The sequence below is a fragment of the Brassica rapa genome, chromosome A05 (assembly GCF_000309985.2).
Source record: "Brassica rapa cultivar Chiifu-401-42 chromosome A05, CAAS_Brap_v3.01, whole genome shotgun sequence".
NCBI classification, from domain to species: Eukaryota; Viridiplantae; Streptophyta; class Magnoliopsida; order Brassicales; family Brassicaceae; genus Brassica; species Brassica rapa.
Genome location: NC_024799.2, coordinates 12,947,807 through 12,964,598, shown reverse-complemented (window position 1 = coordinate 12,964,598; position 16,792 = coordinate 12,947,807). Strand labels below are relative to the sequence as shown.

The 16,792-nt window shown below is 36.9% G+C and overlaps 2 protein-coding genes across 3 annotated transcripts; one reads left to right on the top strand and one right to left on the bottom strand.

Moving 5' to 3' along the window:
- Nucleotides 1-5,407: 5,407 nt before the first annotated feature.
- LOC103868666 lies at nucleotides 5,408-8,755 on the top strand. Of its 2 annotated transcripts, none has more exons than XM_033291662.1 (10): nucleotides 5,408-5,678; nucleotides 5,911-6,126; nucleotides 6,225-6,459; nucleotides 6,532-6,704; nucleotides 6,778-6,917; nucleotides 7,000-7,177; nucleotides 7,276-7,613; nucleotides 7,688-7,920; nucleotides 7,994-8,106; nucleotides 8,177-8,657. In XM_033291662.1, the coding sequence occupies exons 2-10, from the start codon at nucleotides 5,939-5,941 to the stop codon at nucleotides 8,655-8,657; spliced, it is 2,079 nt and encodes a 692-aa protein (XP_033147553.1). In that variant the 5' UTR covers nucleotides 5,408-5,678; nucleotides 5,911-5,938. The 2 variants fall into 2 exon arrangements, with proteins under 2 accessions (XP_033147553.1, XP_009144997.1); XM_009146749.3 differs by having other exon boundaries at nucleotides 5,413-5,771; nucleotides 5,902-6,126; nucleotides 8,177-8,755.
- On the bottom strand, nucleotides 8,668-11,612 carry LOC103868667 (chorismate synthase, chloroplastic). Its single transcript, XM_009146750.3, has 13 exons — nucleotides 11,285-11,612; nucleotides 10,942-11,092; nucleotides 10,783-10,859; nucleotides 10,657-10,715; nucleotides 10,409-10,492; nucleotides 10,213-10,305; nucleotides 10,015-10,095; nucleotides 9,801-9,932; nucleotides 9,615-9,717; nucleotides 9,429-9,523; nucleotides 9,276-9,341; nucleotides 9,091-9,175; nucleotides 8,668-9,001 (listed from the first exon to the last, which is right to left on the bottom strand). The coding sequence occupies exons 1-13, from the start codon at nucleotides 11,409-11,411 to the stop codon at nucleotides 8,838-8,840; spliced, it is 1,317 nt and encodes a 438-aa protein (XP_009144998.1). The 5' UTR covers nucleotides 11,412-11,612; the 3' UTR covers nucleotides 8,668-8,837.
- Between the last annotated feature and the right edge of the window lie 5,180 nt (nucleotides 11,613-16,792).

The following is a 16,792-nucleotide window of genomic DNA, read 5'->3' as shown; positions in this document are numbered from 1 at the left end:
CACAGAGGACGAACTAGAAGAAATGAAGCAGAGAGAATTTGGTGGATGGATGTTTACCTATGTGAGTGATGGTTTGGCCAGAGGTGAAACATTTGACGATTGGATACGCGAGATGGTCGTTGGACCAAACTTTGTTGTGAAGTCATATCCGAGATTTTGTACTCGAGGATATGCATTCACAACTCAGAAGAGGAGACGTTCGAGTACGACTTACGATGCTGGTGTTTGTTCTGCATCAGGAGATGATGTATACTACGGACACATAAATGAGATTTTGGAAATCAAGTATTTGGGCATGGTTGGATTGCGCTGTACTGTTTTCTATTGTGACTGGCACGACAACACTCCAGATCGAGGTGTGAGAACAGATGCATTTGGTGTTACATCAGTAAATTCAAGACGGAAGCTGCAATATTATGATCCTTTCATTCTTGCTTCTCAGGCCGATCAGGTTTGTTATATCAAGTACCCCCGGGTAAGGAACAGAGATGATCCATGGGTTACTGTTACAAGACTCAACCCGAGAGGCCGAGTTCAGGGAAGTTCTGAGCTGGAAGACCCACTACAACCAAGCACATCCGGCAACTTAAGTGCAGCAGAAGATTTAGGTGGAGTTGGCCTTGTAGTCGATTTAACTGACTTCGGAGAAGAAGCCGCCGTTCACGAAGAGGATGAACCAGTGATTGGAGAGTTTCACCAAGATCCAGATTCAGATTCATCTGGTGATGACGACTCGGAAGAAGACTAGCCTCGACCTTTTTTTTTTTTTTTTTTTAAAGGAAAATTTCGAGGAAATTCCGAGGACAGATAGGTTTTCCTCGGAATTTCCTCGGAATAGATCTTCTCGATTGAAAACCCCAAGTTCCTCGGAATTCTGTCGGAAAATTCCGAGGAAATTCCGAGGAACTCTTTTTGTTTGTCGGAATTTCCTCGGAAAATACCGAGGAAATTCCGAGGAGATGGGGATTTGATTATAGATTCTTTTTCCTCGGAATCTCCTCGGTATATTCCGAGGAAATTCCGACGAACATAAGGATTTCCTCGGAATCTCCTCGGTATATTCCGAGGAAAATCCGAGGAACTGGGGGTTTTAAATCGAAAACAACGTTTTACGGATTGAATAACACGTATATAACCTTCATTAAGTGTCATAACCAGATTATGATGTTTGGAACTATGAACTTTGGTGTTTTATCCAATAACAAACACTTTTACGATTGCATGAACGAAAACCACACAACGTAAGAGAAACACTTATACACTTTAATAAACGGTAAAGGGAATACTTAGAATTATTTTTGAAATTGTGTTATTTCATGGTTTATGATCATCTATACAAAGAATCCTCAATGGTATGCATTATAATTGTATAAGAAATGAAATACGGCGAAAATAATCGATGTTTTAAAACCCCAAACCCTGGTTCCTCAGAATTTCCTCGGAGATTACCGAGGGTATTCCGAGGAAACTGGATTCGTCGGAATATTTTCATCTAACCGGGTAAACGAAGCCGCCAAATATTTCGGGAAAATTGAATCATAGAATTCCGAGGAAATTCCGACGGAAGTATAAAATATTTCCGAGGAAATTCCGACGGATATTTTCCGTCGGACGCCTCATAAGATTAGGGCGAGCCCGATCTTCTTCCCCATTTCTCTCTTTCTCTCCGCGCCGCTGCACATCTCCTCTCGCGATTCCGGCGATTTCCGGCGATTCCACCGTTCTCTCTCCCGTTTTTCCGGCGATTCTCCCCTAATCCTCCCCCATAATCATGTAAGAACCCTATCCCACTCTTTTAGGTTAGATTTGTATGGTTTTTAAGTAGATTTGATGATTTTGGAATGAGATTTATAGATTTTGTTAGGGTGAATGGTAGATTTGTGTAAAATGGAGTTTGATTATGTATTTCACTTGATTTGAATTTTTTTTTTAGTTTTTATCAATTTTGTGGTTATAAAAATCGAATTTGAAATTATATATATATATATTGAAAACGTTTTTTGTATATAAAATCTATTTTTGCATTTTAAATTCATTTATAAATTTATTAAACATTTTTAAAATCTATAAAACTTTTTTTAAGATTAAAAATCATTTATATAATATTTAAAAACATTTTTTTGTATTTTATATGTAAAATATAAATTTATATATTTATTAAACATTTTTAAAATTTTTAAACTATTTTTTATTTATTAAAACTTTTTTTTGTAATTAAAAATGATTTATAAATTTATTAAACATTTTTAAAATCTATAAAACTTTTTTAAGATTAAAAATCATTTATATAATATTTAAAAACATTTTTTTTGTATTTTATATGTAAAATATAAATTTATATATTTATTAAACATTTTTAAATTTTTAAACTATTTTTTATTTATTAAAACTTTTTTTTGTAATTAAAAATGATTTATAAATTTATTAAACATTTTAAAATCTATAAAACTTTTTTAAGATTAAAAATCATTTATATAATATTTAAAAACATTTTTTTGTATTTTATATGTAAATATAAATTTATATATTTATTAAACATTTTTAAATTTTTAAAGTATTTTTTATTTATTAAAACTTTTTTATTAATTATTAAACTATTTATATTTTGTGATTAAAAACTATGTTTTTAAACTATTTTTGTGATTAAAACTATTTAAACTTTTTTTTTAATTAAAATTATTAGAACTAATTTTTAAATATGTTTTTTTTTAATTTACAGGTCTAATGATGATCAGATCCGGCCTCGCCAGCGTCGTAGCCGGGGTGGTATGGGGAGCCAGTCTCGGGGTTCTTCCAGCCATGTTCAGGATTCCGTTTCGCCCCACAGCTCATACCAAACATCTCCCTCTCCATTACTCGCTCCTGCTGCTCCCTCTCCCGCTGCTGCACCCGCTCCTGGTCCCGCTGCTGCACCCGCTCCTGGTCCCGCTGCTGCACCTGGTCCTCTGGGAGTGATGAGGGTTGCGGAGTTGGTTCGACAGCCCGGTCGTGACCATCTTCCCTATCTCACTGAGTATCCACATGGACATGGTCAAACATGGTAATTTAAACTTTTATTTTTTAAACTATTTTTAATTTTTAAACTATTTTTTATTAATAATTTATTTTTTTTGTTAGGTTCAACCGATCCGGGAACGGGATCAGCGCATGGATCAACCGTATGATGTACTCGGCCCTCGACAGCGGACATCCGACTTTCACTCACTTCCCTGTCGAGAAGCAGCATCTGTGGTTTCAGCAGTTTGCGGTAAGTATTCTAATTTTAAATTATATTTTTTATATTATTAAAACTATTTTTTGTAATTATTAAACTATTTTCTATATTTATTAGACATTTTAAATATTATTAAAACTTATTTTTGTAATTATTAAACTAATTTATATATTTATTAGACATTTTAAATATTATTAAAACTTATTTTTGTAATTATTAAATTATTTTTTTAATTATTAAACTATTTTTTATTTATTAAAACGACGATTTTTGTAATTTTTAAACTATTATATTTTTGTGCTTAAAAACTATTTTTAAACTATTTCAGCAAGAATTCAACTGGAATGCCGATGATACGCTCTCTATCTATCACCATTTTGTCCATAAAGTTATGGACAACTATGGGAAGCAGATGTACGAGTGGAAGAAGAAGTGGGAAGTAAACAAGGTAGTTTTTAATTTATTAACAATTTTTAATTTATTAAACTATTTTTAAAATTATTAAACTTTTTTTTTTTAAATTAAAAGGTCCCAAAGTCGATGAACGGCACGGTCTGGAAGGAGTTGTGTGCGCATTGGGATAAAGAAGAGACGAAAGAAACTTCTTCCACCAACTCCAACAACCGCAGGAGCGACCGTAAAGGAAAGGGCATCTACAAGCATAACTTGGGTGCTCAATCTATTGCCACTCTGGCGGATCGCATGGTAAGCTCAACCGCTTTTTCTTCAATTATTTAAGTTTCAGAATTTTATTTTTTTTGCATTTTCAAATCTCTAATGTTTGTCTAATTTATTTTTTTTCAAGGCGGAAGAAAATGAAGGCCACCCAGTTGATGATCTCGCCCTTATGAAAAGGGCGTATACCAACAAGAAGACCGGCCAGATTGATGATGGTCTTGTGAGGGACGTGGTCGACCTGGTCCAGACTCAGGTGTATGACGAAGTGTCTCAGCTTCAAACCGATGATGACGATTCGACGGCCTCGACCAACTTGTCTCGGGTTCGAATCAACGAAATCGTTGAATCGGTAAGTTTTTTTTTTTAAAAGTTCAATTTAATTATTTCTTGATTTTTATTTTATCATCAATTTAAATTATCTTAACTTCGTTTTATTTATATTTCAGTCGGTTCCAAAGAAAAAGGGACGTTTGGTCGGTTTGGGTCGTCGCTCCCGGTCGGCTGCTCCTTCTTCTGCACCACATGCGTATGTTGATCCAGAAGTTCTTACGGCTCAGCTGAAGGACAAGGATGATCGGATATCTGCGTTGGAGGCTCAGATGGCAGCTCAACAGGCGGGCTATGAGACCCAGAAGAGGCTGAACGAGCAGATGATGGACATGATGAAGAGGATGTACCCGAACGAGACGTTCCCGAACATTCAAGACCCGTAGTTTTTTTTTTTCCAAAAACTCTGAATGTTTTATTTAAATTTGAATATTATCTACTATGTTTTATTTTATGTTTTATTCAATTTTAATTTTAAATTTTAAAAATTTTAATTTTTTTCCAAAAAAAAATAATTTTTAAAAAAAATAAATTTTTTAAAAAAATAATTTTTTTCAAAATTCCGAGGGAATGGAGGTCCTCGGATAATTCCGAGGAACTTTTATCCCTCGGTAAATTCCGACGAACATTAAGTTCCTCGGAATTGTCTGAGGGAAAGGATTCCTCGGAATTTTCCGAGAAACTCAATTCCCTCGGAAAATTCCGAGGGAAGAAAGTTCCTCGGAAATGTCCGAGGAACAAATGTTCCTCGGAATTTTCCGAGGAACAAATGTTCCTCGGAATTTTCCGAGGAACTTTCTTCCCTCGGAATTTTCCGATAAATATTCCGAGAAATATTTCGTCGAAACTTCCGAGGATTGGACCATCGGAATTCCTTCGGTATTTTCCGAGGAACCTTCCGACGAACATTGTGTCCTCGGAGTTTCCTCGGAATTTTGTTTCCTCGGAATTCCGTCGGAAAATTCCGACGGAATTCCGAGGAATTATGAATTTCCGAGGAGTTATTTCCGAGGACTTTTTTCGTCGGTATGTCCTCGGAATAACGTTATTCCGACGACATACCGACGATTTTTTCCCTCAGTATCCCGATGTTTTCTTGTAGTGGTTGTAAGTAGGTCAAAACGCTAGACGATGAATTATAGAATTTTTTTACGCTGTAAAGTGCAATCTTCCGTATGAGATGATCTAACGGTTAGAATTCTAAGAAGGTATAGGATTGTTGGCTGGTGAAGGTCGTTTGATCTAATCAGAGCCGTACAAATGTAGCAAACGTGGCTTTATAATAATGAAGCCACGTAAAGCTGACGTGGTAGTGGTCGACGTATCTTCTTATCATTTCCTCGAACAGAAGAGACAAGAACCGATTGGGAAAGATTCTTACCGTCCCGCTCTCTCCTCTTCTTTTGTCTGATAGACCCCAAATCAAGGCAGAATATCCAGAAAGAAAAAAAAAAGAGCTCAAAAACCCTAAAGTCTGAATAATAATTATAGAAACGAAACGACTATAGATTCTAGAAGAACGATCTGAAGCTTGAAGTTAGCTCATTTCTAGGTGGGTTCGTTGAGAAAACACCTTCTTCTTCTCGGTTTCACTTCACTGAGATTCTGTGTTCAAGTTCCAAGTAAAGCGTTGATGTTGATGAAAGAAGAATCAGAAATAACATTTGCGTAATTGTTTGTAGGTGTTTAGACAAAACTGGGTGAGGAAATCTTGCAAGTATGTCGAGCAAAACACCACGGGATGTCCTAGAAGGTCTGGTTAAAGATACCTCGCTCAAATGGTTGCTTGGGAAGCAAACTTCTCTGGATGATGAAATCGAGGAGATTGAGAATTCTCCTTCCGCTGGATCGAACTGGATACCTGAGCTTTCTCCAGTGGCAAACGTGGTTATCCGCAGGTGTTCAAAGTAAGATTATTTTTGGTTTTGATGTTAATGTTAGAAAAGAACCTTTTGGTTTGGTTTCTGTATAGTGATGGGAGGAGACATTTGTGTTTTGTTGCAAGAATACTTGGCGTCTCTGTAAACGAGTTGCAAGATAGTTTCAAACAAGAGGCGTCTGGATCTGTGAAGCAGCCGTCAATGTTTCCGCGGAACTTTCTAGAGTACTGCTGTTTCAGGGCACTTGCTCTCTCTGTGGGAGTGACAGGTCATCTAAGTGATAAGACGTTTCGGCGTTTAACTTTCGACATGATGGTTGCTTGGGAGGTCCCTTCCGCTGCTAGGCAGTCATTGCTCAGTGTAAGCCACTTTTGATCTCTTCCTTTTTTGCGATCTGGTTTAGACAAGACTACCTGATCGTCATGGAAACAGGTTGATGGGGATCCAACCGTCGGTTTAGAAGCCTTTTCCCGGATTGCTCCAGCTGTTCCGATAATAGCTGATGTCATCATATGCGAAAACTTGTTCCGGGTGCTGGCTTCTTCATCAAATGGTCTTCGGCTTCATTTCTCTGTTTATGACAAGTACTTGTATGGACTTGAAAGGTAACTAAAAAGTTCTATCTTTTTTTATGGGAAAAAGTTAGCTAGTTTTTTCAAATCCGGGAGCAATGTGTAGAGCAATAAAGAAGATGAAGAGCCAGTCCGAGTCATCTCTTCTTTCTTATGTTCGATCAAAAGGAGAAAAGATTCTTGAGATCGACGGGACAGTTACTACACAACCAGTTCTTGAACATATTGGAATGTCTACATGGCCAGGTATGCGTCAATGTGTGCAGCTTGTGGTTTGATACAATCCCTCTCTATTTGGTTTATTGAACTTGGGTACTGTTAAATGCAGGTCGCTTGATTCTGACTGACCATGCTCTCTATTTTGAGGCTATAAAGGTTGTCTCTTTCGACGCACCAAAGCGTTATAGCTTATCTGAAGATCTGAAACAAGTCATTAAACCCGAACTAACCGGTCCTTGGGGGACTCGGCTTTTCGATAAGGCAGTCTCTTACAAATCTACTTCCCTGTAAGTAATGTGACTCATCACAAAGAAGGCCCTGTTGTGTATCAGTTTCTTAGTTGACTGACTCAGTTACATGTTTTCAATGGCTCTTGTTTTTATAGACCAGAACCAGTAGTGATGGAGTTCCCGGAGCTCAAGGGCCACACACGAAGAGATTACTGGCTCGCCATAATCAGAGAGGTGTTGTATGTTCACCGGTACATGAACAAGTTCAAGATCGTCACAGGTGTGGCAAAAGATGAATCCATCTCAAAAGCAGTGCTTGGCATTTTACGCGTGCAAGCCATTCAAGAACTCGGTTTAACAAACCCAGTGCGTTACGAGAACCTTCTCCCCTTCAATCTCTGTGATCAGCTTCCTGGTGGAGATCATATTCTTCAGACGCTTGCAGAGATGTCGAGCTCCAGAGTGCTTGACCGGACAAACAAAGCCAAAGAAGGTAACGTTAATTACATCTTATGCAAACTGTAATCTTACAGAATTGTATGTTGATAATTCCTGTTTTTTTAACAGGGACACTCTACTCTATCTCGGCCTCGGATATGGTTTCGCAATTGGGTTTGGTGTTTGGAACAAGCCCAAGGAGTAGTAGTCTTGTGGTAGGTGAAGTTGTGGTTGGAGATGTGAATCCATTGGAGAAAGCAGTTAAGCAATCAAGAAAGAACTATGAGAAAGTAGTTTTAGCGCAAGAGACGGTTAATGGAGTCAAAGTTGATGGAATCGACACCAATTTAGCTGTGATGAAGGTATAAAACAAAGAGATTCTTACATTTTGCATATCCTCAACAGACTCTTGAGACTGTGTTTTTTTTCTGGCAGGAGTTGCTACTTCCAGTAATGGAAATGGGGAACTGGCTTTTGTCGTTAGCGTATTGGGACGATCCATTGAAGTCTTTTGTCTTCTGTCTCTTCTCAACGTTCATAATTTACAGGTAACATACTTTTAATTTTGGTTTTGTTTGTTAGTCTAGTTACAAGTCTCTGAAATGTAGTATTGTTTAGGGGATGGGTTGGCTATGTTTTCGCGTTTGCGTCTCTCTTCATAGCGGGTTTCATACTTCTCACAAGATGTTTCAGCAAAAGAGAGAAAGTAATGATCGAGCTGAAAGTTATGGCGCCTCCTCCTATGAACACCATGGAACAGCTTTTAGCAGTTCAAAACGCTATTTCCCAGCTAGAACAGTTAGTCCAGGATGCAAACATTGTTCTCCTCAAGCTCCGAGCTTTACTACTCTCTCTTTTCCCACAGGCAAGTGAGAAGTTTGCGGTTGCTATAGTGGTCGCTACGACTATGATGGTACTGTTGTCTTGGAACAGCTTAATCATGGTGGTGTTTCTTGAGCTGTTCACAAGATATTCACCTCCGCGGAGAGCAAGCACAGAGAGACTGATGCGGCGGCTTAGAGAGTGGTGGTTCAGCATTCCTGCCGCTCCTGTGATTCTCGAACAACAGAACAAAGATGATAACAAGAAAACCAAGTAGACGAATCAACTGTGTAGAAAAGTGTTTCGTTTAATAGTGATGTAAATATTATAGAGAAAGTACTAAACAGTGGTAAAATCATCTTGCAAAATTAACCATTTTATTCGTAGTAATAATCACACAACAAAAGTGAAGCGTCTCTTTGTCTGTCTCATCACTCTAAATCTTCTCGAGTTATGCTTACAAAGCAGCAGCATTTTGCGGCTGCTCAAGCTCAACAGGAGAAGCTGTCCGAAGAGGTTCCTGCAGCTCTGGATTTATTGGAAACAAATGGCACTGTGCGTATTGCGCCATCAATTGATCCACAAGAACTAAAGCCACCATTGCTTCCACCATCGGCACAGCTGCAACAAAACCCAAGAAACCAAGTTCAATATACTGAGTGAGAGGTCAACGTAAAATCAATTCAATTGTTTCTGGTTTATATAGTAACCTCGTGGAACAACACAGGGATCATGACGTCCACGCGCAATCATCTCTGTTTCTTGCTTATCTCTGGTCACAGTGTTCTGCTTTCTCTGCACAATGGAAGGAGAAGGCCAGTGTGTTAAATAATTAATGATCATCAAACAAACAAACATGTTATTATGTTCATAACGGTTTTCATCACAAACTTACTCCAATTGTAGATGTTGGTTTGAAGGCTACTCTCATGTTTATTATCTCACCGTTTGATATCCCTCCCTACGCAAATCCGACCAATATCAGCAAAATCTCTCAAGAGACAAGTAGTTCACTGACATATAAAACACATAAGACGCAACAACGAACCTGAATTCCACCGGATCGGTTTGTTTTTGTTCTTATTCTTCCGTTTTCATCGGTATAGAACTCATCATTGTGTTCAAGACCAGTCAGAAAGGTACCTACGGGTTCATTGCGTATGATTCATTACTGCTCGACAAGGGTTTTTTCACTAACTGAATAAGAGCAAAGTTTAACTTTATATATATATACCTGAGAAGCCACTACCAAACTCAAAGCCCTTTGTTGCAGGTAAGGACATACAAGCTTTTGCTAGTTCTGCTTCAAGTTTATCGAACACCGGCGTTCCAAGCCCCTGCACATAATAGTTTTAGTAATCATTCGCTTGCGTTCATGACATCAAACGCATAGATTAAAAACGGAACAGCGAGTTCCTACACGTGGAGCATTCCGGACGATGCAGGTCACAACACCACCAACAGAGTTCCCTTTAGTCCTGACAGCATCTATCGCAGCTATCATCTTTTCTGCATACTCTGGATTGGGGCACCTGACAATGTTATTTTCTATCTGCAAGACAAACAAAATGAGGTAATAAAGTTACTAGAAGAACCTTAGGAAAATGATGGTGTTAAGTGTATGAAAGTCGCACCTGTTCGAGTGTCAGATTCTCGTGGTCTACCAAATCCTCTGGAAGTACAACTTGGTGGACTTGCGAGACATAGGCAAGAATCTGGAAAAACAAAAGAAAGATATGCTAAGATGCAAGGAGAAACCAAATGTCCCTAAGGTTTAAAGAGTTTGATAGGAAATGATTGTTCCAAGGAAATGCTTCAGAAAGTAAACACACCTCAGTTCCTGCAAATTGCTTCAAGATTTTCTTGGCTAAAGCTCCAGGAGCAACTCTTCCTATGGTTTCTCTCGCTGATGATCTCCCACCACCCTTAAAAAGGACAGTTAAAAGTCAGTTGAGCCGAGTGATGCCTTCAAACTAGATTAAAAACTTTACTAAAAAGGTAACACAAGAAAATTGAAATCAAAGGTACCTGTACAGATCTGACACCATACTTCATGTCATAAGTAGCATCAGCATGAGATGGCCTATAGGCAACTGACATCTCACTGTAATCCTGAAAATTCAATGAGTCTCTCAGAGATTATAATCTACAGAAGAAAAAAAACTCTAAGCTTTCTATTTGATTCTGCTTTAGGCACTAACATAAGTACAAACAAGCAGTGTACTGTCTTTCCTAACGCCAATATATATGCATGCATAGAGAAGTGAGAAGCTTACAAGTCCTCTCTGATCAGTGTTTGGCACAAAGACATGGATAGGTGTTCCTGTCGTCATCCCTGCATTTTTACGGATGCCAGGAGTAAGAAGAAACGAAAAATCAAAGTGAATCAGAGAAAAGCACACCTTCGGAGACACCAGAAGATATCCGGCAAGTATCAGTCTCTTTTCTAGGAGTCGTGATCCGGCTCTGACCGGGTCTCCTGATAAAGCAAAACCAAATGGATCATTTCCAGAAACATAGAGCTTTCTTCCTCAGAAACAAAAAAAAAGAAAGTAACCTACCTCCTATCAAGATCGAATTGCAAATCAGATTCAGAGAGTGGAATCCGAGGAGGACATCCATCGATTATACAGCCAACGCCTCCTCCATGAGATTCTCCAAAGGTGGAAACTCGAAAGTGAGTCCCATATGAGCTTCCAGTAGCTTGTATCTCTGCCAATTTAGACAAGCCAAAACTCATAAAGCTTATTACTTTCTATCTCTCTGTGTTCTTCTAATGGAATGTGAATCAATTTTAAAAAAAAAGTAAAAAATGAACTAAAAGCAACGTGGGTTTCCCTAAAGGTTCAAACTTCAACAATACAGGCAAGTCTCGACGGAGGTTCGTAGATAGAGAAAACTCACGGAGGTTCTTCTTGGGTTGGGTTCGGATTGAGATCTGAACCGCGGGAGAGGAGAGACGACGGAGGTCCGGAGAAGAACCGGGTTTGGTGGATCCGAGAATGGATTTGGAGGTGAGAGAAGATGCCATGATGAGGATCGAAGCAGAAGAAAGACGAATGAGAGAGAGAGAGAGAGAGAGAAAGGTTAAAAAGGAGGAGTTGGTGAGGGGGTGGGGTTGGTGGCTAATGCCTAGTCGAAAGTATTATAATGGCCTTTTCTTGTGGTCTTCTTCCCTCTGCAAATCCAATCCTCCACCTACCAACACTACCCCAGACGACATGAACCAAACTACCCAAACCCATTAAAATCTATTTTCTTTTTGTTCAAATCTCAAAATTCAATCAATTCTGAAACCGAACAGAATCAAACCATGATAAGTTTTGGTTATCTTCGGTTCTCGTTTATTTTCCAACTCCACAGCATACTGCAACCTATAAACAAATATCTCATCCAATCGATTTCATTACAAATTATGTTTTTTTAGCACCATCATCTTTAGTTTACCCCGTCAAGTGAACATAGACATTGCATTTACGATAAATTTAATAGATACTACTAGATTTTAACACGCAATCCGTGCTGATATTTTTTTCATTTAATCAAATGTATATGATATTAATACACATGTTTTAAATATATAATTTCAATTTAATCTTATATATTGTGTAACTTTATAATATACATTTAAAATATGTTTTTTCTTTAACTTATACATTTTTGCTATCATATATTTTTAAAATTTATTTATTTATATTATAGAAAAAATATGTTTAAGATCATCTATATTTACATGTTATGTTCAAAAAAATATACTTTAACATATATTATTTTTGTATTTTACGGAATTTATAAGTAACAATAATGTTTTGTTTAAATAATATAGTCCTATTATTTTAGTAAATATTATACATAGCATCATCTATCATATTATTTTAGGGGAGAAATTCATATTTATCATTTTCATGGTACCATTATTCATATTTACCATCACTAAAATAATATTTTCAAAAATACATTTTCATTAAATAGCAAAAGACTATTATACCATTGTTTTCTATATATAATAAATAATTGTTTATAATATTATGTTTTCGAATTATACTTTTTCAAATTCGAACGAACTTTTTTAAAGAAAAAATTGAATTTTTTTTCGAAACTTTTTTTTCAAAATTTCTTTTTGAAAATCGAAAATTATGTTTGAAACTAGTTTTTTATAAAAACAAATATTTTTTTAAATATTTATTTATATATTTATTAGAATCCTAAATTTTACATTCAAAAAACACTATCTCACCCCTCAACTCGTAACTCTAAGTCTAGATTAGTTAATCTTAGGAGTATAAACGTATTTTACTTTTCATTAAAAGTGAGGGTAAAAATAGTTAATGTAAACATGAAAAGTGATACTATGAATGTGGTATTTGTGATAATTTTCCTTTTTTTTTTTTTTTTTTTGACAGCAAACATTTACAGACTCATGTAGACTCTGTAAACCAAGGTGGTAAATCTGCATCCATGTGCACGACGAAAGACGATTGTTGCCGAGCACTACGTGCCAAGCTATCCGCCCTTTTGTTCTCCGTCCTAGGAACATGAACGATTTCTGAGCTGACAAAACTTTGTCGCAGAAGCTTGATATCTTCCAGGTAGCTTTCAAATGCTGGCCATTCCTCTGGTTCCGAAACCATCTTCACCAGTTGAGAACAATCCGTTGCAAACATAACCTGAAACTGCCTTAAATTTCGCATACATTCCATTGCCCAAATTAATGCCTCCATCTCCGAATGAAGAGGTGAGAGGGATGCCTTACATTTCGTGCCCCCAATAAGCTATCAAACCCTGGTAGCGTACTAAGCCATCCTTGTCCTGAAAATAGATCTTTATCTTTCCAAGAACCGTCTGTGAAGCACCATCTTCCTAGGGTCCCTAAATCGGGCCTTACCTGTACTTCTTGTACCAACCTATGATTATTAATAACCTGTGCCTCAGCCCACAGTGTTGATTCAACTTCTGCCAGTCGCAGCGTGTCTCTTGGATCAGTGTCAAGGTTACTGAACACTTTGTTGTTCCGTCCCTTCCAAATATACCATAATATCCATGCAAACTGATGATTCTCCATTCTTGGATTAATTCTCCAAAATAGATGGTCCATATTAGCAAAAAGAGAGCCAATTGGGAAGATGTTTGGATTTGATGGAATCTTGGATAATGCCCACACTTGACGTGCTGGAGGACATTCAAAAAACACATGGTTTATTGATTCCTCCGGATCTCCGCACCTGGCACAACAGGTGTCTCCTTGTATCCCTCGTGCTTTTAGATTTTTCGTTACCGCTATACAGCCAGACAACAACTGCCATAAAAAGTGCTTTAGCTTCGGAGGGCACCTCACCTTCCAACAAAATGCTTTGAGGATATCCACATTAGGACCATAAAAATCAGGTGGTCTCTCCTTGTCAGGATAAATCCTTTCTACCTGATACCCTGATTGTACCGTATATTTTCCATTCTTGGTGAAATGCCATCCATTCCTATCTGTCAACTGATTTCTACTCAACGGTATACTCTCAATTATTTTTGCATCTTGTGGATCCACCAAGTTTCTAATGGCCTGTACATTCCATGTGCGGGATTCCAGATTAATGAGAGAATCCACTGTGAGGTCCGGGTAATTATTATGAAGGTTTTTGTTAGCTGGTCTCGGGCGAGTGGATGGGAGCCAAGGATCATTCCATACTGAAATAGATGACCCTGTTCCAACCCTTTTAATTAGTCCTTTACAAACCAGAGATCTAGCAGAAATAATACTCCTCCAGCCATATGACGGGGAATATGAGCGAATCGGTTCCAGGGGTGAAGAATTTCTGTAATACCGTCCCTTGAAAACTCGAGAAAAAAGAGAATTTGGCTTCTCGATCAGCCGCCACAACTGCTTCCCAAACATTGCCGTATTAAAATCAGTCAAATCCTTAAAACCCAACCCACCACTGTCTTTATGGGCACACACTTTATCCCATGATTTCCAATGCATACCTCTTGTACTGCCTCCTGGACTCCACCAAAATTGGGCAACTGCACCTGTGAGCTTCTTCACTGTAACTTTCGGCAACCGGTACACAGACATCACATGGTTTGGCAAAGCCGTAATCACTGATTTAATAATCACCTCCTTTCCACCCTTGGTAAAAAATCGAAAGGTCCATCCATTAACCCTACTATTCAGCCGTTCTTGTACGAAGCCAAACACTTGTACCTTAGAACCTCCTAGACTTTCGGGCAGGCCTAAATAAGATCCCATTCCACCTAAATTCTGAATTCCCAAAATATCCCTTAATTCTTGACGACTATCTTCATCAATCTTATGTCCAAATTGAATTGAGGATTTCTGGAAATTAATCTGTTGTCCAGAGACAGTCTCATATTCCTTTAGAATCCTGAGTATAGTTTGACACTCTTCCTTGTTTGCCTTACAAAAGAACAAACTATCATCTGCGAATAACAAATGAGAGATTGCAGGGCAAGCTCTTGCCACTTTCATACCGGTTAATTGTTTCATCCGCTCCGCCTTTTTAATATTTGAAATTAACGCCTCCGTACACATGATAAATAAATAAGGGATAAAGGATCGCCTTGACGTAATCCCCGCTGGGGAATAATTAGACCTCGTGGCTGTCCATTGAGAAGCACCCTATATTGAACCGAAGAGACACACTCTCGCATTAATTTAATCCAATGAGGATCAAAACCCATTTTTTGAAGGAGAGCCTCAATAAAATTCCACTCTATCCGATCATATGCCTTACTCATATCTGTCTTGATTGCCATGAACTTATTTTGACAGGACTTGTTTGCTCTCAAACCATGAAACATTTCCTGCGCGATAAGAATGTTATCCGAAATTAACCTTCCTGCCACAAAAGCCGATTGTGTCTCTGAAATTAGTCTGGGAAGACAACTTTTCAGCCTTTGACATAAAACCTTTGAAATTATTTTATAGCCCACATTACAAAGACTTATTGGCCTCAGTTCCGTCATCCTTGTCGGTCTCTCTACTTTTGGTATCATACAAATATTAGTTATGTTTAGCCGTGGATCCAAATCACCTGATACCAAAAAATTATTCACCAGTTCGACCACATCCTTTTTAATAACATGCCAGGAATGCTGAAAAAAAAGAGCTGTCATTCCATCCGGACCTGGCGCTTTCTCCGGATGCATCATAAATAAAGCTTGTCTCACTTCTTCCTCTGTTGCTAACCGCAATAGCCTTTGATTCATCTGAGGAGAAATTGATGGTCCTATCTCCTCCAGGAAACTATCAAACTCCGTAGGATTAGTGGAATTAAATAAACCATCAAAATAATCTACAGCCACCTTCTCAACTCCGTTATCATCTGTGATCCAATTACCCGCATCATCATGGAGGCCCACTATTTTGTTTCGGATCCGCCGTTGCTTTGTCAGAGCATGATAAAACTTAGTGTTCAAATCCCCGGATGAGTACCACATATTTCGACTCTTCTGATGCCAATACTCCTCCTCATCCTTGTAGGCCTCCTGTAATTTCCTGGAAATCTCAATAATATCCTCTTGGGATCTATTATTGTGATAATTTTCCTTATTTTAGTAAAAACAATTTTGATATAAGATATTTTTTGGATGTTATGATATCAAGTTTTCTTTTATTTTCAATTAAGATTTTAAAATATTGGATGTTATGCTTTAATTTTACAGCATAAATAGTTTGTTTTTTCGTGGTGCATTTCAAAATTTATTATTTATTATCTACAATTTTATCTCTTGTAAAATTTGAATATATATTTTCAAAATTTTATATTTTGTGAAGAAAATTTTGAAAAATTACACTATTATATTTGAGTTTGGAAGATTAGATGAATCTTCTCTATTAAAAGAGAAGTACCATTTTTATCTACTACAAAATAGTCATACTAGAAGTCTAGGTCCATATATTCAAACAATTTGTTTATTGTTTACATTAGTTTATTTAATGTATAACATTTCTAAATAATTATTATAAGGATATTAATAACAAATCTACTTTAACTATAAATTTAAATTTTAGTTTTAGGAATAACAAAATTTGTTGAGAAAAAATCTAACAAAATCTTTTTAAAATTTTAAATATTCTTTTAATTAATGCACTGATTAATTTCACAATTAGTAGTATATTATTATTATAAATTAATTTTAATTAAAATTTTATTATAAACAAAATAATGATTTTTTTTGCTAAATTTATAAATTTTATAAGTATATTCTACATTACATTAAAATAGAAGTAATTAATGAATTCCATATTAAAATTATGTTTTTTGCAAACATATTAAATTTATATTGAATTGGTAAACCAATATATTTTGAAAAAATACTTTCATTAAGATAAATAAATAAAATAAAATTCACCTTTTAAAGTGACTAAAATATCATTCACCTTTTAAAATGATTAAT